The following is a 26653-nucleotide window of genomic DNA, read 5'->3' as shown; positions in this document are numbered from 1 at the left end:
GATTTAGAATTATGATATTAAGAAGCAAGCACCAGGCAAATCTCTTGTATCATTCATAAGCAACCTTCAAACAATTTAAAGTATATTCTAAATATTCTTAGTTTTTGTGAGTTGTGGTTTTCAAGATGGTTTCTAAATCACTAATGGTCCATTCTTGTGAGGAGGGAGAGGGTTCAGCTATCTTAGCCTTGCTATAGGCAGGGAAATTATTTAGGGAGATTTTAATTTAAATTTATAAGGTCCATGTAGCTCTTTAATTAAAATTTGAAATTAGATTCAAAATTCAATTTTTGAATTGTCATATTTTACAAGATGGATATTTCTATTACCATGTTTCAGTTCTAAAAGAGCATTTCTGATTTCTATTTAAAAATATAGCAAATCTCCTTATAAAATCTTTAATATAATAGATTATAGATATAACAATAGATATGCACAAAAATGAATCTTTCAATATATTTATTGGCATCATGTACACATGATAGAACTACAAAGGATTTATAGCAAGATGATATAATTTGTAGAAGAAAAAAATATGAATGCTACTAGTGTACTTTGTTTTAAAGTACTAATCTGTCAAAAACATTTTTACTTAATTTGATGTTGATCTATATCCCAGTCATTTTGAGCTTGTAAGAGAGATGTTCAAAGTCTTATGGTTTGCACTGAACTGAACACAAGTGGTGTGAAGCAGAAGAAACAGATATATGAACGAGCAGAAAGGTCTGCACTAGCCCTGGCTTTCCCATGCAGACTAAGCCTGTTGGTGGCAGAGCAATTACTCAGCAATGTCCACTATTGACCAATCTAACCACATCCAGAAATTTGGCCTGTGTCAGGAAAATTCCCTATAGCTAACTTAGACACCCTCCCTGTACTTCTAGAGGATGGGTCTTGGTGGGGTGGGGAGTGAGGGGTTCTGGTCAGTTCACCCCCCCCCCCCCCCACCAGGTATACTTCCTCTTAGCTGTTGTTAATTGGCTCAGGCCTCTGACGGCTTGCCACACTGTCACTCCAAAGAAAAGCCTCTTCCAGGACAGTCCATGAGCTAGGATACTAAATCCCTCATAATTTAGGGGTATTTCTCAAGCCACATGGCTCACTTTTTCTGCCTTATGACACATGTGTCAAAAGTCTCTTTTCCCAGGCAGTAACTTTTCCAATACCTATTTACAAGTTAGCTGCCAAAGAAAGTCAGTAGGTAGCAGATTGAAGTATGCTACCAAAGTGGAATTGGGGATCAATAATGCCAAGGAAGAGGTGGGGAAAGGCCAACCCCAAACCTTAAGCAAAAGGCACCAGATGGCCCTAGGTCTGCTTGTCTCATGGCCAAGGCCCTACTCCTAACCTGGATCATCCAAAGGGATAATGAAAGAAGAGGCCAAAAAAATAAAAGACCTTAATCTTCATCCCTATGTAAGAAATCAGATAGTAGCAGCAGGGCCCTGAAAGACAGCTACCCAGGACAGCATAGCTAAGTTATTTCACACTGCCCTGGTGAATGGCTTTGTATGAAGGCCTCTTAAGCTGGTGAAACTTGAGTAATTTAGTCAAGGAAGTCATAACCAAGAAGGGTGTTCCAGAGTCTGTCGTTCCTTTCATTGACTCTGATCCTGGTTTGAAAGAAATAACCTGTCAGGAACCTGATGGTGTCTTGAGAGGCCTGAATCCTGAATAACTAATTTGCTGTGTTCCTCCCAGAACTCTACCCCTGCCATAGCCATAACTCCATCTCTATCATCTTCTTAGAAATTACAGAAAGGCAGGTTGAAACTAAGCCTGAGTTTCAACAGTTGTTCCTACCCAGGGCCAGCAGAAGAAGTTGATTCCTAGAGCCTTGCAGGGGTCCTGGAATGTCATCAAGTTAAAATTTCTACCAACCCATACTAACAAGCTCCAGTCTCAGCTCAAGCCTTGGGCCAGATGGAAAAATTGTTGAGAGCTGGAATAATTGCCTGTTATAAAGCTGAGAAGCAAGTCAAGGGACATTGAACAAGGGGTATGGAATATAATGCCTCGACTTGAACTTTCATGCAGACCTGGAACAGGGTATTTCAAAGAAAAGAAACAGCATCTCAGAGCCTGACTTCTTCTCAAAGGAGGGGCAGTTTGTGACTCCAACAACATGAACGATTCTTGGGCAGCTGAGCAGAGATCATTTGCTTTCCTCCATGAAGAGCAAACTCCCTATAAATTTACAAGACCAGTACATTAAAAGTAGCCCAGGGATGACAAAGCAAAGAAACTACATTAAAGGGCAAATGCAGTGCCTACTTTTAAGCCAATACAACTTAGCCAACAGGACAGAGACTAAGGCTCTATCTCACCTTTAAGGGCAGTGAAAGCACAGATTCACTGTAGGACAGACTCCCAAACCCCAATGGACTCTTATCTATTCTATTCCAGTCACTTCCAAAGAGCAGCAACACTGGTGACCTCTGGTACCTTGCACTTCATGAGAGGAAGAGACTTCCTCTCTAGTCATGGAGCAACTGGTGCTCCAAAGCTGGCAGCTAACTGAAATTCAAGCCTGGGAGACTCATTAACGAAACTCTTCCCTGAAGGAGAGGAACAAAACCAGTTCTCTGAATACCTTCCTGAGTCTATAGGACACACTCCTTGAAAGCTAAATATTCCAGAACAGCTAGTTTTCATTTGGCAAGGATCCTAGGACAACTCCAACAGGTTATCAAACAACCGTGGGAAAATGTCTTTGTCTTTTACATGCACAATTGGAGGAAAAAATCCTCCAACTTATTACAAAAGCTAGCTAGCTTTCAAACAATGCCTGAAATGTTAGCTCTATTTATCCCTGGTCACCCATTCAGAAGGTATAAGTTGCACCACTTCTGCTAGTGGCTAGTGCACCACTCAGAAGCCCACCAAGATCCTAACTAGCAAAGGGGCTTGGGTAAGGCACCATACTCCAGAAAGAACCCTACAGCCAATGTGCTCAGAGACACAGCCAAGCAGTCCTCCCTCTTCCGTTGGCGGCTGGAGCAAGCTCACAGCCTGACTGCACCATCTGACCTGCTAGAAAGTGGGAGTGTAACCAGGTTTCTCTTGTTGTATCAGACGGGGGTGAGTAGTGGTCAAGATTGCTTGTTGAGGCTAGTGGACATCAGGAAAGTATAACTGTTGCAAATAGTATCCTGGCACTGAGGAAATGAAACAAGGGCAAAGGAACACTGTCGCATACAGGAAATAGTATACATTTTAGTAAATAGGTCAAGAAAAATTATAGCCGAGAGTCAATTGTCAAAAAATAAAAGGGTGAGGGAAAGGGTAGAGATGCTATGATTTGGCATAAATCTTACGAAATGTATGCAGAATCTATGTTTTTCTGCAATAACAAAACCCCAAAACTCTAAGTGCAGTTATATTCAAAATATGAGAATATTGCTTCCCTTGCAAATGGTTTTCAAGATGGTGAGTTGGAGAGGGAGCTGTGGGCAAAAAGGAGGTTAACAAGGGTCTGCACAGGCTGAAGCTGGTTAGGATTCTGGGATAGGAGGGGCCACAAAGGAAGGGCCAGCACTTGCTAGATGCTAAGGTTGAGGAAGAGGATTCTCTCTGGTAGCTGACATACCATTCCATCATTTCAGCCTGCCTTTGGCCTTCTGGACTTCCTCCTTGAGCCAAGAGATTCCCAACAATCACTCTCCCTAGCACCAGACCCAAAGACTAACCCCAAATGAGGTAGAAACTCTGGGAAGCATGTCAATGGCCACCTCACCATGAGTCTTCAGCCACCAAATGAGAACCCCAGTGCTCATCACAGGATCCTAATTGGACACAACAGGTCATCTGAAGAAAAGATTTTTTCCCTCTTTAAGTTCAGCAACCTCCTCCCTTCCCTGCTCCCCATGTTCCCCAGAGATCTAAGGATTTATGAAAAAGTTGGGCTAAATGCAAAAGCAAATCAGTGTAGGTATGTCTTTAGCCTTGATACATGAGGTCTTGATTCCTCCTCCTCTCACTAATCACTAAACAACAAAATGATCCTCTGGGGGCAGAGCCTGCGCGACCAGGCCCAAAGTCAGCCCACTTCCCTGGGAGCCTGAAAGGGGAGTTAGGCCTACAATTAATGTTCAGAAATGGGTGGTGGGAATGGGGGAAGAATGGAGGATGACAAAGAGTCACTGAATCATAGGCAATAACTGCAAGATGTGCACACACATTTCTAACTGAAGCACAGTGAGGTAAGGGTAGGCAGGGAAGGCCCCTCTGGGCGTGGGTGGTCACCGATTCTGGCAGCACTGGGGTTTGTTGGATTTCTGTCCATCAGTTGGGGGAAAGGGGGACACTGATGTCTACCACATTGTTGTCAGGAGATTCATCATGTGCAGAGCAGGCAGCAATCTGCTTCTGGGATACCATGCAGTAAATCTCTGTGAGAATGTTCTTAAAGGCTTCTTCCACATTGGTTGAATCCAAGGCTGACGTCTAAATAAAAAACAAGTTGTTTTTCTCTGTGAATGCCCAGACCTCATCCGTGGGCACAGCATGGAGATGGTGCAGGTCACTCTTGTTCCCCACCAGCGTGATGACAGTGTTGTTGTCAGCATGGTCACGGAGTTCTTTCAGCCAGTGTTCCACATTGGAAGCACGTCAGGTGCTTGGCAATGTCATAGACCAACGGGGCTCCCCCAGTCCCTCATTGCCGATACCGCTCCTGACCAGCTGTGTCCCAATTCTGGGCTTTTATAATCTTCCTCTCCACCTGGATGCTCCTGGTAGCAAATTCCACATCGATGGCACTCTTACTCTCCAAACTGAATTTGTTTCGAGTGAATCGCAAAAGGAGATTGCTCTTCTCTATCTATCCCAGAGTCACTGATCAGCACGGGTCCCCATTGTCTCGGCTCTTCCGGTGGGATTCAGAAATTGCCTTTTAATCATTTCTATAGGCTACCTTTCCAAAGGGCTTTACCCAAGAAATATGAAAAAGATATTAGAGAAAAAAGTATTTTTTTTCTCAATATTCTTGCCTTATTCTTCCTTTCTTTCTGCTGAGGTAATTGAGATTAAGTGACTTGCCCAGGGTCTCACAGCTAGGAAATGTTAAGTGTCTGAGGCCAGATTTAAACCCTAGTCATCCTGACTTCAGGGCTGGTGCTCTATCCACTGCGCCACCTAGTTGCCCCATTTTCTCAATATTTCTAGAGAAAGTAAAGAGGAGGTTTTTTAACAGCTTCCACTAAGTCATTATGGAATTTACTAGAACTGATAAATATAGAAACAATTTTCCTTCAATTTATTTTTGTGAATGAAGATAAATTTTATATCTTTCTTTTTATTATGAATATAACAAATATCAGCAAACACAAATATTTCAGTATACAAAGAATAAAATAATTATATATTAAACTGTAAATTCCTATTACATATAGTTTTTTCTTACAACAAAAGTAAAATTGTATATAATTTAACCTAGTAGAACAACAAAGTTCTTCTGTTTGTATCACCAATTTTTAAAGTTTCATTGATGTTTTTTCTTTTTTCTTCTTTTTTTTTTTTTTTTGGTGTCAATGTCATTATCCATCAAATTTCCTTGCCCCAATCCCCAATCTTTTACCTACAGAACTTTCCCTTGTAATAGATAATTATAATCAGGCAAAAGCAAACACTGCATCTGAAAATATATGTCTCATTTTGCCACTACACTTTGCAAAACTATCCATTAGGTGTTGGAAAAAGTACTGATCATTGAATGTTGGAATTTTTACAAACTGCTAACTCATTAGAGTTGATAGATTATTCGTCTGATCTTACAAGAAGATGTTTTGGACCAGAACCTGAAACAAGGTACTAAGTAGAACTAATTAATACAATGCTTGTGTTTGCACCTTTACTCTTTGGAGTTCACGCTTTGGGAAATTTCAGGGTTTAGTATGAGATATCTGAATTCACATCTCCCTTGAAGCTCTTAGGGTCAGAGAGCACTATGGGAGAAAACCCATAATCCCATTCTCTCAGAAGAGTCATATATAAGCCAGTGAAGAGTGATTCAGGAGAATATTTTCCACAGAAGAAGAGTTTTCAGAGGAAGAAGCTACGAGTTGGGAGTTGAGCGGGAGATTCAGAAGGCTCTTTGTGGTGGCTGGGCTCCTGCACTTCCTCCACTGAGACCAAGCTGGTCTGAAAGACTCGCCAGAAAGCTAGCCGAGCCCCAAGTGAAGGAGACCAGAGATTCATTCCATCTTTGTGCTGGCTGGAGGCTGAAGAAAGCAGAGGCAGAGGCTGAAGGACAAACCTTTGGATTTGGAGACATTCAGAGGGAGTTCTTGGAACCAAGCAGAGAGATAGGTCTCTAAGCTAACCGGGCTATATTAGAGACAATAAAAGATCTGAACTTTTATCACCTAGCTGCATTTTGGGTGATTATTACTTTCAACTGAAACTAAGGCTGCCTCCAGAAAACCTCCCCAAGAAACCTACCTTTCTTCCCCAGAGAGAACCTTCTTATATTATTATTTATAAAGAAGAACAAGAACTCCAACAATTGAGTCTTCTGAAACCATTTTCACTTTTACAGACTTTTTTAATCTTTTAAAGTAATTTCACTTAAATTACTGTAGTCATATTATGTGAATTTTTTCTGGGTTCTATTCATTTCACTCTGCATAAATTCATATAAGTCTTCTTAGATTTCTTTGAATGTAGCTCTTTTGTTACTCAATTAATTAAGTAGATTTTATTAAGCTTCTGGCATGTGTTGGGCACAGAGCTAAACAGTAGAGATTAAAACATAGGCAAAATATAATCTCTGATCTCAAGGAGTTTACAATCTTTTGGTGCAATATTATTTTATTATATTTATATGCCATTATTTGTTTAGCTATGCCCCAAATGATGGACATTACTTTGGTTCCAGTTTTTTCTATAACAAAAAGTGCTGCTATGAAATCTTATGTATACATGCATCCTTTCTCCTTTTCCTTAACTTTTTTTGAGGGAATTCATTTAGTGAAATGAAATATTTCATTTCATTTGTAATTTTATATATTTTATTTTATACATTTAAAATCATCATTCTGAGGGGAGGTTTATTGCCTTCCCCACATTATCAGACATCCACAAAACAATAATGACTAAGAACCCTTGACTTAAAGGAAATATAAAGTAGTCATATTTATGAAGATTAAGCTTTGGTGTTTTGGGTCATGGTTCCATTTCTCCCCAGAATGCTTGGTAGACCACTTCATAGTTTTACCAACATCATATTTATGTGCCTGTCCTCTAACAATTGAAATTTTCATCTTTTGTCATACTTGTCAATTTAAGAGGTGTGAGGTAGAACCTTATAGTTATTATATATTTTTTATATTTCTCTTATTTGTAATATTTATTTTATTTTTAAACTTTTATTTATTTTGTTGTATTTTTTATTTTTATTTCATATTATTTCTCTTATTATGTTTCCCAGTTAACTATCTATTTTCTAATTCTGTTTCTAATGTATTTATGAAAATGTTGTTTAATTTAATGCTATTAAAATTGCTCATTTTATATATTTTGATCATTTTGATTCCCTTTTTGGTCAAGAACTCTCCGTGTCTACAGATGTAAAAGGTATCTCACTCATTTCTTCTCTAAGTTATTATGACATGATGTTTTGTCATGAATTAATTTGGAACTTATAAAATGTGCAAAGTTAGTCTGAACATAATTTCTGTTAGTTTTTTCCATTTTTCAGCAGTTTTTGTTGAATACTCTTTATCCCAATAGTCTAGAATTTTTTGAGTACTTTACTACTATTTGATTGCTTCAGGATTTTGTTTATCTAATCTGTTGCATTAGTTTATTCTCTAATTCCATCATACTGGATGGTACAACTAGATCTTGGTTCTTTCCCCTTTGCAGGCTGTACATTGCTGCTGTGATCCTGACACAATTCTGAATGGGGTGACTAGGTCCTGGTCCCTCCTCTTGTCCTCTCTGGTAACTCTGGCCTTGGATAAGGAGTTTGAACTGGCCCAAACTCAGTGCTGGCTTTGATCCCATCTCTATTTTCACCTCCATCTCCATGTTATTGTACTAGCTATCTCTTACGTCTGAAATGTCATTCAAACATTGAGGATACTTTGATAGGATAAGTCCAGAGAAGTAGTAAGGGTCTCTCGGAATCTTCCTAGGGAAGAGAAGAAAGGAAAGAATGAACATAAAGGGACTTTAGGATAGAGTTTTGGGTACACTTACAATTAGGGGGTATGATATGAATGATGAATCAGTGAAAAGGAGCAGTCAGAGATATCTAGGGAGGTATTATTAACATGGAGCCTATGAACTCATATACACACATACACACACATATATGTATATATTTTACATGAGTGTGTACATATACACATTTCAAAATATTTCATTTCATTTGTAATTTTATATATTTTATTTTATACATTTAAAATCATCATTCTGAGGGGAGGTTTATTGCCTTCCCCACATTATCAGAGATCCACAAAACAATAATGACTAAGAACCCTTGACTTAAAGGAAATATAAAGTAGTCATATTTATGAAGATTATTTTAAAATTTAGCCAGGGATAGTTATTAGAAGGTTATGACAAAAGTCCAAGAATAATTACATCACACTAAAGTGATAGCCATGTGAGTAGAAAGGACATGAATGTGAAACACATGTGGAAAAATATAGGAATACCAACATTTGACTGCTGGGTGAACATGGAGTATAAAAGCAAAAGAAGGGTCTACCATGAGGCTGGAATTCTGAACCTGAATGACAGGAGCCTCAATAGAAATAATGAAGTTTTGAAGAGGGGTGAGTTTAGGGGAAAGATGACAAGGACCATTTTAGACTCATTGAGTTTGAGTTGCTTGTGGATCTGCTAGGATTTTGAAGAGTACAGAGTGCTAACTTGTGCTAGCATTAGTGAGCCTATTCTGCTGATTCTTGGGGCTCTGAAACTATAGGTTTCTGGTGCCCTGCTCCATAGTGATACTGGTATTTGGAGAGCGATCAGAAGATGTAGATTAAGATATCTTGATATAGTGTTGAGTCCCTAGAAAATTGTAAGAAAAAGGACAATGCTTGTGAAGGAGCCAATAGACTCAGAGTATGGATTTGAGCATAATTAATGACAAATGGGTATTGTTTGTTAGTGGGTATATGTGTCCCTATGCATAAGTTGATGTCTCTTGTGTGGGAAGAGTAAGTAGACCCTTGAACTTGAACTTCTGCAAACAGAACAGAAAGATTAGGGCTGTCCATTGCCCAAAGGCCAGTATTGATCTTGTACTTGGAGGACATTCTGTGTACCACTATCATTCTAATTTGGCTGATTCATTTGTTGAGTAACAAGGGCAGTGATTCTGCACAGAGTAAGTATTTTAGTAAATCTGGTGAAATGAATTGTTTTATCCTTGAGTATGTATTAAAGCCAGAGTCAAAGTCAACAAACATTTATTAAGCATTATGTGCCGGGCATTATACTAAGGGATATAGAGGAAAGACATAAAATGGTCCTTATTTTCAAGACCCAAAATCTGAAAAAAGGATACATTATAAAGTTCAGAAAGGGGTGTGTGTGTGGGGAGGTAAAGGTAGGGGTAAGTTACTTGGTGGAACTGGAAATAATCCAAGGAGATTTGAGTTTCCAAGTTAATTTCATCTTAAAGAATGATGAATCTCTGAAGATGATGAAGTCCAGGAAAGTAGCCAGAAAATGCAAGTTTTCTTTCTATATGCATCTAGGTGAGATCTTTCTGAAATCAGGAAATCTGAGGTCAAATACACCTCTCAAGATTGTTATGAAGATCAAATGAGATAATAGTTGTGAAATGCTTTGCAACCTTAAAATGCTGTTTGTAAATGTTAGCTTTTATCAATATTTCCCTTTCTTATCTAAAAATGGTTAGCTGACTGAAGCTGAAATGATGAAGCTTCCTCTTAAAGTTTGTGTGAAACATCCAATAAAGCAATCATGCTTTATGGTGCCCTGGATATGGATATGGATATAAGCAATTATGTCCAGTAAGAGTTATCTTCATTCTCTCTGTGGTACCTCCAATGACTCATCAGTTTCTTAAAATTGTGCCAGTTTAAAGGTATGATGCTTATTCTAGCAGAAAGTGGAATATATTTAGAGCCAGAAAATCTGAGTTCAGGTATGTAAAAAACAAAACATCTTACAAGAAGTCCACTGACTCTCTGATGAATGCAGGAAATATTTGTTTTATATTCTTGCAAGAATATATGCATAGGTTAGCAAATACACTTTTGGAACAACAAAGACAGTGTTTTATTTCCTTTCCTGAAGCGCAAGCACCTCCCCTGATTATCTATTAATTGGATGTTATAGAAGAATTTCTGCCTCTCAATAGACATAGCCAGTCCCTGCTCTCAGGGAGTTTATATTCTTAAGGGGAAAGTGTTTAAAAAACAAACAAACACAAATTCACCATAATGTTAATTTGATTTTTTTAAGTAAACCACAGGGATTTGTTTCTACTTGAGTTTGATTCCCTTGTTCTTGAAGACCTTCTATTATTTAAATGGCCAAAGGATTGTTACTGCATAATCCTAATATTGGAGATACAAGATTCTGGCATAGACAAATACTGGAGGAAAAAAACCATGAACTACAGATATAACAAAAATAAAAGAAAAGCAAAATATTTAATGCCTCCTTGAAGGAGTGGCCCAAAATGAAAGACAATGAAGACTAGAAATTGTAGGGTTTGGCTTTGATGGGGGAACCCCGACACTGTCCTGACTTGGGGGGGGACCATGAGGTAAATTCTTGAGAAACTCCTTGAAGGGGAAAAACTCAGCCTCAGAGAATCAAGATAAAGTGGTTTCATTCTGTTATCTTGGTGGGGCTAGTTGAGTCCAGGCCACTCCTACTTAACCCAAGCTGGAGATCTAGATTTCTATCTACCTCTATTGAGTTGAAAATTGGATCCCAGTAAGCTGCCCCATTCTACTGGAAATCTAGGCCTGGGGGCAGTAATCTCATTTAACTGAAACTTCTATTCAATTTGAAGATCTCCTTCTGATTTCAACTCAAACTGCCCCCAGGTCCTAGACAAAGTTTCAAATTACAAAATGGGCAACTTGGGGCTCATTCCTCGCAGAGGCCCCAAAATAGGAACATGCCATGCCAAAGAACCTCTCTCTCTCTCTTGTTGGCATAGCTGCCTGCAAGGACCCTCTGCCTGCTAAGAAGATATTCTCTTTTCAGCATTAACCCCTCTTTATCTCTCTCACCTGTTTCCCTAATAGGACCACACCCCTCTTTACCTCTGTCAGGATTTCTCTGAACTTCACCTTGCAACTGAGGAAGTTCTTCTAGCAAAGTCTTCCTAGCAAAGGCTGACTTCTCAGTTCCAACAATAAACTTCTTTTTGCTAGTCTAACTTTTCAGGTTCGTAAATTCTTTTACAAAGGATCTGTGCTGACAAGAAGGGATTCCCACAACTATATCTAGCTAAGGAATGTGAAACAATAAAACCTCTTACCAGTTGCTCCTTATTCATCTCCTACAAAAACCTCATCCTGTCTGATTGATAATTCCTTGCTAAAAGACATCCTGGATTCTTCCTTATATGGACCTTGTTCTCCCCTTGTCGGCTATATTGGTGGAAGACCCAAATTTCAGTATAGAAAAACTGTCCCAAACTCTTTCTAATTGCTTGACTCCTTTAGAGATTAGTTTGTCAGGTTTGGCATAATAAAGTGTTTTCTGACTATAAGAGAATCTCCTCGAATTCTTTCAATCTATGAACCATGAATCTCAAACACTTCATTAGATAGGTCTTTCTGTAAGCTGCAACTGAGAAATCTTTGGAATGGAGAACCTTTTCTGTCACTAGTTATTAATTTGTTGAAGACATAGTTTTTAGGAGGTGAGACAACCAACCATGATGACAAAGCTAATGTTTTGGGAACCCTATTAAAGTATTTAACAAGGCTAGCTGTCAGAGTATGTGTATGTAGTGCAAAAAAAAACCCCAAAACTGGATGGTGGTAAATACAATCTCATACCTTTCTTATAATGTAGTCAAGGTGATCTGACCAAGGGCAATAATGAAAAATGATCCCTTAGAAAAGATGGATTAAGAGCTTTAATAGTGGTTAACATGGTGGTAGGTAGATTTGACTAATGCAGAAATGTCATTCCCATATAGGTATCAACTGCCTCGAGATAAGGGAAAAGACCAGTATAATAAATTTCTCAGAGATAAGTTAGGAATAATATGCAATTGTATTTCACTAGTCCTTTGGAGGTCAGTGCTCTGACTAGTATGAGGAACACTGTATCCTAACTTGTGTTTAAGGAGATCATATGTATGTTCATTCACTGCCAAATGGAATCATGGCCCTTATATCCAATTATTATTGTAAGGCCATCAGTTTAATTATTAAATTTGGTCAAGGGTGCATCATAACTCTGGTGGGCACTGATATACTCCATAAATAATTGTGTTTTGGTGGGAGGCACTGGAAAAATTCTTCCATTTGTTGACCCCAAAGGGAGAGACTTTGATTGCCCCCTTTTCTCCATGGTTTAAATTGCTGAGTAAAGACCCAGGAAAGACTTCTCAGGAATCAATGTAGATAAAGATCTTCTCTTTCAATCCCTCCACCCTCTTCCCCCAGGGCTCTTTCATCACTTCAGACCACTTTAATAAGAGTCCAACATGACTAAAAAACAATGAATAGAGTCCAATTTCATGTACTTCTCTTGTTACTGGACTACAAGAAACTCCTCTGCTTAGCTTTAAAAACCTTTCACAACCTGGCCCTGACTTATTTTTTTCTGGAATCACCAAAAAGAAAAAAATACTTTCCCCCACTTTATAATCCTGCCAAGTTTATCTTGTCCTCCTATAGGGTTCTCTATCTCTTTCCTCTACACCTTTTTATTGCTTATTCCCTACTTCTACAATTCTACTTCACTTAAACTTCATAGTCCCTGTCTCTCTTCAGCATCATCTTCAGCATGAAGCCTTTTATCATCTTCTAGCCTCTGATTCCTTCTTTACTGAATAATCTCATATTTAACTATTTGTCTTTACTTTGTGAAGATAGGTGATTCAGGGGATAGTGCCAGGCCTGGAGTCAGAAAGGTCTGATTTTCAAATCTGGCCTTACATACTCACTAATTGTATGACCCTAGATAAATCATTTAACCCTATTTGCCTTGGTTTCCTCTTCTGTAAAATGAGTAGGAAGAGGAAATGGCAAGTACCTTTGTCAAGAAAACCTGAAACAGAGTCATAAAGAGCCAGACATGATTGAACAACAATTTATTTTGTACTGATTGTTTGTATTTATTCTACATATACTTAAATATGCATGTGCTATCTCCTGATAGAATGCAATTATCTTTTGAGTGTGAGATGTGACCATGTGACTCCCCTCCCTCATTAATAAATTGTAGGTGCTTCCTATCGGCCTTAGGATCAAATATAAAATCCTCTATCTGGTACTGAAAACCATTCACAACTTACCCTCTCCCCCCACTCTTTTAAATCTTACACATGACTTTTACCCTGCAATATACTCATACATATACTCTGCAATCCAAGGACACTACTCTCCTTACTGTTCCTTGAACAAAACAGTACATCTTTAAACTCTGTGCATTTTCATGCACATTTCATACCTGTGAGTATCATGTGAGTACTTCTCTCCCCATTCCTGGAATTTTCTCCTCCATCTCTACCTTTTGGTTTCCCTGGCTTCCTTTCAGTTCCAGGAAAAAATCCATATCTTATACATAATTATACACAATTCCTGATCTTCCTTAATATTAATGCCTTTTTTCTCTTGATTATCTCCAATCTATCTATAGTTATTTGCATGTAAACCCATCAAAAGCCTTTGTTTTTGTTTTTGTTTTTTTTTGCCTTTCTTTGTATCCCCAGAGCAATGCTGACGAAAGCTTAATAAATATTTTTTGATTGGCTGGCTGATTATGTAAAAGGATTTGGGCATGTATATAATCTGTTTTTGTTTGTTGCTTGTTGTAGAAAAGGACCATGTATAGTCTGTAAAAGAGGAGATTAGGATGAAGGATATGATTACTGTCTCCAGGTAATTCAGTGATTGTCATGGTGAGTTTTGTTTGACCTCATAGGGCAGAATTAGAAAACAATGTTACAAAGAGGAAGATTTCAAGTTGGTATCAGAAAAAGCTTCCTAAAACAATTATAACTAATCAAAAATGATTGCCTTGAGAGGTGATGTGTGAGAGAATTTCAAGCAGAAACAGGATGACAATTTATGGCATATTTTATAATGGGCACTTTAGGCATGGATTAGAATAGATGATCATGGAAGTTCCTTCTGACTCAAATTCTGTGATTCTGGGACTAGGTGGTCTTTAAGATATCTTTAGTTTTATTTTTATGATTTTATAATAAATGAATGACCAAATCAATCAATAAGAATTTATTCAGCTCCTACTACAATTCAATCACTATTCCAGGAGCATGGATGAATGAATGAAAAATTATAAAGTGTGGTAATGGGATGGGGAAGAGAAAGGGCCACAAACAGTGTCCATGGGCATCAGACCACAAAAAGTTATATTGTATGTCCACAAAATTTCTAAATGATTTTTATTATTACTGTTGTTGATATCATTGAAATATTTCATACCTGTGAGTACCATACATACTTTATGCAAGAAAAATCAGAGATTAAAAAAACCAATGACTTTACTGGAAATGATTCCCATTCTCCTATTTCTTACCAAAGTCATTTTGCAATTGGGGTTATAATTTTTCCAAGGAAAAGCAAACTCTGGGCAGACACTTCCCAAATCAGCAGAAGGAAGGGCCTATCAAAATGAACAGTCAATGGAGAGTCTTGACTCAAAGTCCCAGGCTGAGATAGAAAGGTGGAGGTGGCTGCTGCCTTGATGCCTTTCTCATTCATGTCCACAGCAACTCGGTGTAGTACCTACAGGTTGGGGGAGATAGTATATAGGAAAAAAAATTTAATTCTTGGTCTGGGTGATGATATAAAGTCAGATAATATATGGTCAGATATATATAAATAAAACAAAAATAAATGAGATATCCATGGCATGGCAGAAAAAGGACTAGACTTGGAGATTGAAATTATGAGGCCAAATCTCACTTCTGACACTTAATAACAATGTGAATTGGCAAATGTTCTTAATCTTAATTTCTTCACCATAAAATGCAGGTGTTGGATTATCATGATTTCTAAGGCTACTTTCCATGCAAAAAGGATTATGATTTTATGAGTGAGTAGGAACTAAAGAATAGCTAAATTAATGGAATAGGTCATATAATTTAGAGCTGAAAGAGACCTTAAAAATATTATCCCTTTATTTTACAGTTGGGGAAACTGAGGGTCAAAGAACAGAAGTCATTTTCCTAAATTCACATGAGCAGAAAACAGCTGAACAAGAATCTAAAGTGTAGATTGGAAATCCCTGATGGCCTTTTCCAGGATATTACAATTACAACAACAATAGGCTTTGGAATCCCACAAGAGGAAAAAAAGTCAAGACACAAATATCGCTCGTGTGACAGAGTTTTCATGTTATCTAGCACTGATGGCTGTGAATATAGTATTTTATGTAGTGCTGTTGAGAAAATCAGAGAAGTAGGGAATCATGTTGACTGTTGTATGAGGGCATAGAGTCCAAGTAGGGAAATATGATAGATGAAAGCTAATCTTTTGAAAGGTTAAAGGAAAGAAGACACTATTCACATTTATCACCTTACCTTTGAGACTGCTTGATGTGGTAGTCCAGTAAAGTTGGATAGATTGACCTTTGGAGTGAATATGCTGGAAAAACCCATTCTGGGAAGGATTTCTTCTAGGTTATATATCCCAGAAATTGAAAACTTTGGCAAATGTAAATTTAGCAGACTTCATAAGTAAAAAAAGGAGAAAGACAGAGAAACAAGTCCTGTTTGATTAGTCATATTGTTCTAGTACTATTCTTCTCTCCCTTCTTCCTTCCCCACTTGAGTAAGGAATGAGATTTTGAAAATGACACTTCAGTGAAGAGTGGGGAGAGAGTGGTATCAGCCACTTGAAGGTGGAGTACAGCCAAAAGGAAGTAACTAGCCAGACAACTTCTATGACCTACATACCACTTCTTGAAATAACATAAGCCTTTCTTAGAGTTCTATAATTGAGCCACTAAAATAAGGATAAGGAAGGGAAGGTAGTAACTATGATTTCTACTAGATGTCAGGCACTGTATTTAGAGTACTTTTCACAAATATTATCTCATTCGATCCTTACAACAACACTATAAGTTAGGTGGTATTATTATCCCCATTTTACAGCTCAGGAAACTGAGGCAAAAAGAAATTAAATGATTTGCACAATTGATCAGAGAAATGCAATTAAGAGAACTCTGAGATACCACTACACACTTGTCAGATTGGCTAAGATGACCAGAACAATAATGACCAATGTTGGAGGGGATGGGGGAAAACTGGGTTACTGATACATTGTTGGTGGAATTGTGAATGGATCCAACCATTCTGGAGAGCAATTTGGAACTATGCTCAAAAAGTTATCAAACTGTGCATACCCTTTGATCCAGCACTGTTTCTATTGGGCTTATATCCCAAAGAGATCTTAAATGAGGGAAAGGGACGTGTATGTGCCAAAATGTTTGTGGCAGCCCTTTTTGTAGTGGCAAGATACTGGAAACTGAATGGATGCCCATCAATTGGAGAATGGCTGAATAAATTATGGTATATGAAATGAATGTTATTGAATATTATTGTTCTCTTAGAAATGACCACCAGAATGATTTCAGAGAGGCCTGGAGAGACTTACATTAACTGACACTAAGTGAAATGAGCAGAACCAAGAGATCATTATTCATGGCAACAACAAGAATATACAAAGATCAATTCTAATGGATGTGGCTCTCTTCAACAATGAGATGATTCAAACCAGTGCCACTTGTTCAGTGATGAAGAGAGCCATCTACACCCAAAGAGAGAACCGTGGGAACTGAGTGTGGACCACAACATAGCATCCTCACTCTCTCTGTTGTTGTTTGCTTGCATTTTGTTTTCTTTCTCAGCTTTTTTCTTTCTTCTTGATCTGATTTTTCTTGTATAGCAAGATAATTGTATAAATATGTATACAATACATTGGACTTTATATATATTTTAACATAAAAAAAGACAGGATCTCACAGCTAATAAGTGTCTGAAGTCAAATTTAAACTCAAGTCTTCCTGACCCTAGATCCAGAGCTCTATCTATTGTGCCACCTTGCTGCTCCAGATGAAACCAGTAGAGATTTATTCCTTATCCCTTCTCTTCAGAAAAGTTTCCTTTCCTGCCTCATCATAGTATATATGTGAACCCAATACTTATGCTTAAATAGTCTCTACCTAGTGAAAATGGACCCCTCCCCCCCAAAAAAAAAACAAAAAACCTGAGGATAGACCTCTATTAATGCTTTTGTGATCCATTGAAAAGGTTTGAAAATGATTCTCTTAATGTCTGTAGGGGATGGACTTCAATGGAAAAGTTGTGATTTAACACTTGAAAACAAAAATATAGAGAACTCCCAGGAAGCTAGAGACTTCAATTACTGGGACTTAACCTCCTCCTAAGACAAATCAGGGTGCATTTAAGCTTGAAATCATGAGAATACCGAAGGCCCTGGCACATTTCCTGGGGCCCTGTGAACTTTACCCAAGATTGAATCTCCAGAAAATAACAATATGTTTCAGGGAATCATATGATAGAAAACAGGAACCAGGGTTGGTCACAGAACAATGCTTTTCTTAATAGCCTATGGTTTTAAGGTATATAAGCAGCATGAATTCTTTTAATAAATGGCTTTATTGTACTATCAGCAACCCCATCTCCTTATTTTCAATTGCTACTAGTCCATTTGTATTGTGATGGTCACAACAAATGGCACCCAATGTGGGAACCTGATCATGTCAAGCACTGATAGTCAAAGGACTGAAAAATGAAGGGAATTAAACTTTTACAGTTAGTTAAATTAAAAAGGAAGTAAGGGCTAAGAAAATTAAGTTAAGAGCATTTCTGCAGGATGTTTACAACAATGTGCCCTTGTTCTCGACTAGCCTCCAAATTGCTCCTAGTGAATGGGAAGTGGTCAGAGAAATGTTATACAAAGCATGCCAAGAGAAAGACCCCCTCCTCCCCCCCAGCCTTTTCTTCTGATACCCTCTCTTTGTATAACATTATAAAAATTTGCTTATCAAAAACCAGGAGAGGTAAAGGAAAATGTAGACATAATGAGAGAACAAAATGAGGGTTCAAAAGAGGAGGAAATAGGGGAAAAGGCAATGAGCAGCCCATCTGGTGCTCTATCTAGTACTCCTTTATGCTGCCCTTCATACAATCCTTTGTAGTAGATAGAACTGCATACCCCATCCCCCAAAATGGCTATTGAGAATAAAGAGGACCTGAAAGACTTAGCTATATATTCAAAGGATCTTATGATTTGCCTTGTCATAGAGGATGCACAAGGAAACAGGACTTAGCAAAAGCTGGAGTTAAACCAATTGAAAGAATTAAAATCAACTGTAATGAATTATGATCCCATGGCTCTTATATTGTCACATTATTAGAAAACTTGTCTGGAGATGTGTTAATCCCTTATGATTGGCTTCAGGTCACTAAAGTATGTTTGTCACCTGGACACTTTTTTTCAGTGGAAAGCTAATAACACAGAGAAATGTGCTAATGTATATTTTGATTTGATGAGGACACAAGATGCTGCTGTACCTAATTTAGACATGCTATTAGGTATAGGTTATAATATGTCATAATATGTTACTAGGAACTCAAATAGGGTATGCTTTGGAGGTTTATGTGTTATCCAAAGATGTGCATTGCAGGCCTGGAAAGAGATAGTGACCATTAGACAATCTACTGTAGGTTTTACAAAAGTGGAATAGTAAGAAGGAAAAAAAAATTCAGATTATGTGGCCAGAATAAAGCAGAAAGCAAAAAAGAACCTTAGGTAACTTAGGGGATTTACAAGAAATTATTAGACAAATAGGAAAAGAAAATTGTGGTACTAATTATAAGAAAGTATTTTTATTGCTCTGATGCTATTTTGGTACAGATGATTAGGAAGAGTATGGAAGTTAAATCTATGACATATCAAGCACATCTCATGGCAGAAACTTAACAAGCAGTTAAGAATAAGGGCAATAAGGTCACTTGTTTTAAATGTGGAAATACAGAACATTTCAAAAAGGAATATAGAAATGGAGACCAGGCTAGATCCAGACCAAAGCAAAAATGTCCTAAATGTCAGAAAGGTTATCATTGGGCCTCAGATATTGATCTAACCTGTAGGGAAAAGGAGCAAGGGGCTTAACCTTGGGCTCCAAACAAACCATAGGGGTCTATCTATCCCAGGACACACTCTTTCACTTCTCCCAGTCCAAGGAAAGGCAACTGATACCCTCCTTGCACTGCCTCTCCCTTAGAAGTAACTTGTTGTCCTTTAGAATTTCCTTCAGGATAGTCAGGATTTATCCTTTGCAAAGTAAAACCCTCCTTTTAAAACTCCCTTGAGGACCTCTTCCTTATATATCCCAAACTAAGTATACACCAATATTATATCACTAGGATACCATTATTTGTTGTAGGATTAAATCAATCCTAAACTAGATTTAACCACTGTCTCCTCAATTCTACTTAGTACCTTGTTTCAAGTTCTGGCCCATAACATCTCCTTGTAGGATCAGATCAATCATACTGAACCATGCTAAATTAGATAATTATTGTCTCTATCAATTCCATTGACTTAGTACCTTATAAGAATCCTAACACTTACTAAAGATCCTCCTTTATGTGTTACTACAAATGCTAACTTTGACAGCTGTAGCCTGATATAACCTATTTATTTTCATTATAAATATGACTCTTTTCACAAACTTTTCATTAGCCAATTTAATTAGTAATTGATGTTGCAATCCTCCAATTGTGTAAAAAAGGCTTTATGTCCATAGTCTCATAAAACATACATTTCTTCAATCTTTTTTTTTTTTAATAATTATAACTTTTTATTGACAGAACCCATGCCTGGGTAATTTTTTACAACATTATCCCTTGCACTCACTTCTGTTCCGACTTTTCTCCTCCCTCCCTCCATCCTCTCCCCCAGATGGCAAACGGTCCTATACATGTTAAATATGTCACAGTATATCCTAGATACAATATATGTGTGCAAAACTGAACAGTTCTCTTGTTGCACAGGAAGAATTGGATTCAGAAGGTAAAAATAACCCGGGAAGAAGAACCAAAATGCAAACAGTTTACATTCATTTCCCAGTATTCTTTCTTTGGGTATTGCTGCTTCTGTCCCTCGTTGATCAATTGAAACTGAGTTAGATCTTCTCTTTGTCAAAGAAATCCACTTCCATCAGAATACATCCTCATATAATATCATTGTTAAGGTATATAATGATCTCCTGGTTCTGCTCATTTCACTTAGCGTCAGTTCATGTAATGAACTCTCCAAGCCTCCATCAGTTCATGTAATGAGGCTCTCCAAGCCTCTCTGTGGTCATCCTGCTGGTCATTTCTTACAGAACAATAATATTCCATAACATTCATACACCACAATTTATCCAACCATTCTCCAATTGATGGGCATCCATTCATTTTCCAGTTTCTAGCTACTACAAACAGGGCTGCCACAAACATTTTGGCACATACAGGTCCCTTTCCCTTCTTTAGTATCTCTTTGGGGTATAAGCCCAGTAGTAGCACTGCTGGATCAAAGGGTATGCACAGTTTGATAACTTTTTGGGCATGATTCTAGATTGCTCTCCAGAATGGTTGGATTCGTTCACAACTCCACCAACAATGCATCAGTGTCCCAGTTTTCCTGTATCCCCTCCAACATTCATCATTATATTTTCCTGTCATCTTAGCCAAACTGACAGGTGTGTAGTGGTATCTCAGAGTTGTCTTAATTTGCATTTCTCTGATTAATAATGACTTGGAGCATCTTTTCATATGGCTGGAAATAGTTTCAATTTCATCATTTGAAAATTGTCTGTTCATAACCTTTGACCATTTATCAATCGGAGAATGGCTTGATTTCTTATAAATTCGAGTCAATTCTTTATATATTTTGGAAATGAGGCCTTTATCAGAACCTTTAATTGTGAAAATGTTTTCCCAGTTTGTTGCTTCCCTTCTAATCTTATTTGCATTAGTTTTGTTTGTACAAAGGCTTTTTAATTTGATGTAATCCAAATTTTCAATTTTGTGATCAATAATGACCTCTGGTTCATCTTTGGTCACAAATTTCTTCTTCTTCCACATGTCTAAGAGATAAACTATCCTATGTTCCTCTAATTTATTTATAATCTCATTATTTATGCCTAAATCATAGACCCATTTTGATCTTATCTTGGTATATGGTGTTAAGTGTGGGTCCATGCCTAATTTCTGCCATACTAATTTCCAGTTATCCCAGCAGTTTTTTGTCAAACATTTCTTCAATCTAATATACAGCCCTGTTTGGATTGTAACCTATGGCAATCCAGAGAAGCTGATCCTCCTTTTCTGGACTGGAGAATCCAGCAGAGACTTTGTCACACAATTCAGAATCAGACTTATGTATCCTGGCATAATGACTCTCATAATAACCATATGCCTGGAGGATACTCCAAACCAAATTGGTGGAGAAATAATCAAAAGTGGAATGATCAGGTTTGTAAAATCACTTTACTATTTGCCCCTATAGAGGGATATTATCAGAATAGAAATAAGAATGTATCATATAATGCTTTAGTGCAGGCATATTTGGGGAATGATTATGCTTTCATATGGGGAAAAATTGGCCAGATGATAATAGCAAAGGTAGAAAGAGTTTATAATGTTATTTTCAGGAAATGCAAAGTTTCTGAATGCATAGGAAGTAAGGTTATTGCCAATATTGTGTTTGTTTTTATGAAGTCTTCATTAAATATGTTACCTATAAAGAGTGATAATTGGTATCACACACAAGCAGATCGTTCTTTGGAGAACATTGAACATTTGTTTAGCAAAAGTGGAAAGAAATGATGTATTTCATGTATTGTTTTTGGTATAATTGAATTATTTCTATTTTAGTGTCCAGTGCCTCTCTTGATATGTCTGTAACCACTGTTCAAAATCAAATGGTTCAAGCTGGCTATTTGCATGACCTTAATCTGAGTATCTCTAAAGGGTTTGCTATACAGAATAAGATTATTAAGGAGTTGTATGAAGCTATAAATAAGGGATGATGTCCTTGAAATAAAACAAGAAGTAGAAATATTGAGGATTAGACAAAGATTGATGTGTGATTACAGGTTTACTAGTTTCTGTATGATTAACAAGAAATACAATGTTAATGTAATTTGGAATAAAATTAGAAATAACCTTAATGGATTTTGGGGAAATTCAAATGTTACACTGAACATTGAAGATTTTCAAAAGATTACTGATATGTTAGATAAAGAATCACATGAAAATTTAGAGCCCGATCAGACTGCCCAAGCAATTGCTGATTGGATTAAGAGAGCACAAGGGACATTCAGTGTTATTGGGCATGAAATTATACTTGTAGCATTTGCTGTATTTACTTATTTGTATCTGTATCTGTGGACCTACTATAGTAGATTGTTTTATGACCATTGTTTAAAAAAATTGCAGAGAATATTGGCAGGCAGGATCTTAGACTTCAGGATTCAGAGCACCTCAATAAACAAAAAAGGGGGAGATGTAGAGAGCTCGCAGGAAGCTAAGACATCACTAACTGGGATGATTCTCTCCTCCTAAGATAAATCAAGAGTGCATTTAAGTTTGAAATCATGAAAAAACATAAGATCCTGGCACATTTCTTGGGGTACTGTGAATTTTGCACAAGGCTAAGTCTCCAGAAACTAATAATATGCTTCAGGGAATCGGATCATAGAAAACAGGAACCAGGGTTGGTCACAGAACAATGCTTTTCATGATAGCCTATGGTTTTAAGGTATATAAGCATCATGAATTCTTTTAATAAACAACTCTGATGAACTATCAGCAATCCCATCTCTTTATTTTCAACTGCCACTAGCCCATTTGCATTGTGCTGGTTATAACAACTAACTACTATAGAATGAGATTTTCCTGACAATTCAACGTTCATATTTATTTTTTTAAAAACATATTTAATCATATTCCTTCTATATGTCTCTCTATGCTTTACCACGCTCTATTCTAGACAGCTGCCTTCTTTTAGGCTTTTAGAGGAATCATGTGAAATAACTTTATGGAAACCATTTTGCAAACCTCCAAGAGCTCTATAAAATACCAGATCTCTGAGGTAGTTTTCCATTTTAAAATTCTGTAGTTTTGTGAATTATAGGTACTAAGCTGAGAGGAGAGGAACTAAATTGGTCTGACCAGTTTTTGCATAAGATTGAAAGGGAAGGCTGAAGTTGTTTCTTTAGTTCCCAGACAGAAAGAAAGAAGAGAATAGATGAGAGTACTTATCTTACTGTATTTTTATTTAAAATATTGTCCTCTGCTTTTATTTCATAATTTATTTATTATTAGTCTTTTATTTCATAATTTCGGAAAGGAACTTAGTGGTGGTTGGGTTTCCATTTGTGAAACTGATTTACTAGAGATAATGACTGGTTAATGGATATATAACTAGATGATTCAGTGGATATAGTACTGGATCAGGAATCAGAAAGATGTGAATTCAAATCTGACCTCACACATTTACTGAGTAAGTCATTTAACCTATTTGGCTCATTCCATTGGAGAAGGAAATGGCAATTATCTTTGCCAAGAAAACCCAATGGATGAGATGGTTCACAGGGTCATAAAGAGTCAGACATAACTGAACAAGAACAAAACACATTTGCTGTTTCCTCTATCAATAAACTATGTATCTGGGGGAAATTAGAATTAATGGGGAAACAAAATATATTACTCTTCCCCACAAACCTTGTATCCTCTACCAGCTAAGATACCTCCCTAGGCCCTTAGAAATCCAGATTCCTCCAGTTACCTGGGCAATAGTAATTTGTTCCATTTCTTCAGGGTTTCTGGCTTCAGAGAATCTTCCACTTGTCTCATTTTCCCTTCATCTGGCAGAATGAGAAGGATGAGGACATTTTCAATGTATTCCATCTGGAGTACAATGCAAGCCAGCTCCTTATCATACAAAAACCGGTGCTGTGCCTTTTGGTGCATCATTGAAGATCTAATCTTCTTATCCACAGAAGAACTTAGATGGTTCTTAATCCAATAGTGTTTGAAAGGGTGTATCCATTTGGCTTATGAGACAGAAATAAAGAAATCATAAATGAGTAAAACTAAAGCTGACATATTCAAAGATAGCTTTTTATCTGCCATTCATGTATTCCATTCATCTTCTGTATAGTTAGAAGCATCAAGGTCAAAATAGCTGTGCTTGAATCTTAGCTCCACCATTTACAACCTTTGAGATCTAACTTAAATGAGTTTCAATTTCCTTCTCTGTAAAAATGATAAAGGTCAAATAAATGAACTATAATTTCCCTTCCATTTCTAAAATCTATGATTCTGGGGGAACCATTTAGCTTCCAGACAAGAAAAGACAATGCTCTATGCCTAGACTGTTCACTTGGACAACTAGGACAGCATCTGGATCTTGAAAATCATTTTTCCTTTCTAAACACTTTGTTTATATTTTACTAGCTATGGGATAAATCAGTTCATATCTATTTGGCTCAGTTTACTCAACTACAAAATAGAGAAAACAATAGAAGATCTACCTCCTAGAATTGCTGTGAAGATCAAATGAATAGTATTTGAAAAGCACTTTACACAGTGCCTGGAATATAGTAGATTAGTAAATGCTTATTCCTTTCTTACCTTCCTTAATTGTATCATCTGGTCCTGATAAATAGTTTCTATAGCAACTTGTTGTAATGTTTTACATTATAAATCCTGGTAGCATAATGGAAGAGCACTGGATTTGGAGAAGGATCTCAATTTGAATCTTGGCTTTTTAAAATTACTTTCTAACCTGAGACTAATTCCCTTCTTGATCAGCCTTGGTTTTCTTATCTGTGAACTGAGAAGGTTGGGATTAGATGATCTCCAAGGTCCCCTTCATCATCAACTTCTATGAAAGTTTCTATTTCTGTTAGGCATCATGTAGTTTTTTTCCATCTGTTCCTTTCTTTAATTTAATCTTTCAAGATGCAGAAGACAATTTTATCTTTTGCCTAAAGAAGATAGGAAGTACCATATGAATGAAATATACTTTAAGACAATAGAATGTGATTCTTAAAAACTGTAAGCTAGTTTCTTTTAATTGAAGTATCAGAGGTTTTTGGGAACATGGAAAGGTGAACAGAAACTTAAGGTGAAGTTCTTTCCTTTTCTTAAGGAAACTATAATGGCACCACCCTAGCACCAAATTGGAGCAAATTTCATAGTGAGAATGAGAGAAAATTGAAAGAACACTATGCAAGGTAATTCTTACAGAAAGAAAATTACCATTGCTCTTGGCACTCTTCCTTCTTTACCCCCTTGCCTCATGTTGGCACCCATCCAGGATAGCCCAAAGTCATCATTGAGAGCTTTGATTTTAGTTAGATATTTGCAGCTAATCTCTTCAAAGTATTCCTAGAGATTGTGCTCCTTAGATTGTTTGAAGCCTCTTATTCACAGCAGCCTTAATGATTAAGAGGAAAGTAAAGAGTCTTGTATAGAGAAATATGGATCCTGGTAGGAAGGGTCAGAAGGACAAACAGATCTGAAATGTAGCTCTGATCATAATTATTTAATACTATATAGAAGGAAGCATGTAGTCAGCAGGAGGAATGAAAGAAAGACAAAGAGACTTGTTTGCAAAGACTTTTCAGAGTTTCCTCTTAGAAGAGTCCCAGATGGTCCCAGGCCATCCCCCACTTTTTATTCACCAACTTCCAAATGAAAGCTAGAGTAAGGTGGAAATGAGAAAGGTAGAGAATAAATACAACTACAGTAGCATCTCGTATCCCTTTAGCAGTCAGACAGTGTGAGCTTGGGGAGAAAAGTAATAGCAATAGATCTATAGAAATAAAAGGATTGAAGATAAGAAAAACATTTACCTTTAAGATAGCATTAAGTAGTCTTTCTTAAAGTATAATCTACTTTCCTATGAATCCCTGAGACACTTTCAAGGGGTCCTAGAAGTCAAAACTTTTTTTTAATAATACTACTAAGAAATTTAACTTAATTTTGTTATATTTAATTACATTTCTAATACAATAAATAATGATAGATATGACCCATATAAATAAAATCTCTTTAGGAGAGTCCTCAGCAATTTTTTTCAAGAGTATAAAGGGATTCTGAGACCAAAAAGTTTTAGAAGCCCCAGCATTAAAAAATCAGAAGAATGACTGTTAAAGACAGATAACTCTTATGTAACAAAGAGAAATGAACAAACCTTTCTAAGAGACTTCTCAAATATTTCACAATAAAGGAAATTGACTTAACATTACTTGAGAAAGGTAAAGATACTATATTACTTCTACAAAGCACCTGGAAATGACACAGGAAAAACTCCAGAATATTTACAACGAAGAATTAAGTGAAAATATAAAAGAGGCTCTTAAGAAGAAATCAGTAAATCTAACAAGAAGATAGAGAATTTAGAGTAAAAGACAA

General features: G+C 37.0%; 1 protein-coding gene and 1 pseudogene across 1 annotated transcript in view; both read right to left on the bottom strand.

Annotated features, from left to right (window-relative positions):
* Positions 1 to 4241: 4241 nt before the first annotated feature.
* Positions 4242 to 11500, bottom strand: LOC127546720 (ras-related protein Rab-11B-like; annotated as a pseudogene).
* Positions 11501 to 13673: 2173 nt separating this feature from the next.
* Positions 13674 to 26653, bottom strand: part of LOC127549946 (serpin A11-like) — a 31116-nt gene continuing 18136 nt past the window's right edge. Inside the window, exons 2-4 of the mRNA XM_051978444.1 lie at positions 24018 to 24285; positions 15731 to 15878; positions 13674 to 14933 (exon numbers count right to left, since the gene is read on the bottom strand). Of these exons, the coding sequence (XP_051834404.1) occupies positions 14730 to 14933; positions 15731 to 15878; positions 24018 to 24285 (620 nt within the window). The 3' untranslated portion in view covers positions 13674 to 14729. The remainder of the gene's footprint in view (positions 14934 to 15730; positions 15879 to 24017; positions 24286 to 26653) is intronic.

This window comes from Antechinus flavipes, chromosome 2 (assembly GCF_016432865.1).
Source record: "Antechinus flavipes isolate AdamAnt ecotype Samford, QLD, Australia chromosome 2, AdamAnt_v2, whole genome shotgun sequence".
Classification (NCBI taxonomy): Eukaryota; Metazoa; Chordata; class Mammalia; order Dasyuromorphia; family Dasyuridae; genus Antechinus; species Antechinus flavipes.
Note: the sequence above shows the minus strand (reverse complement) of the source record. Positions and strands in the feature narration are given on the sequence as shown.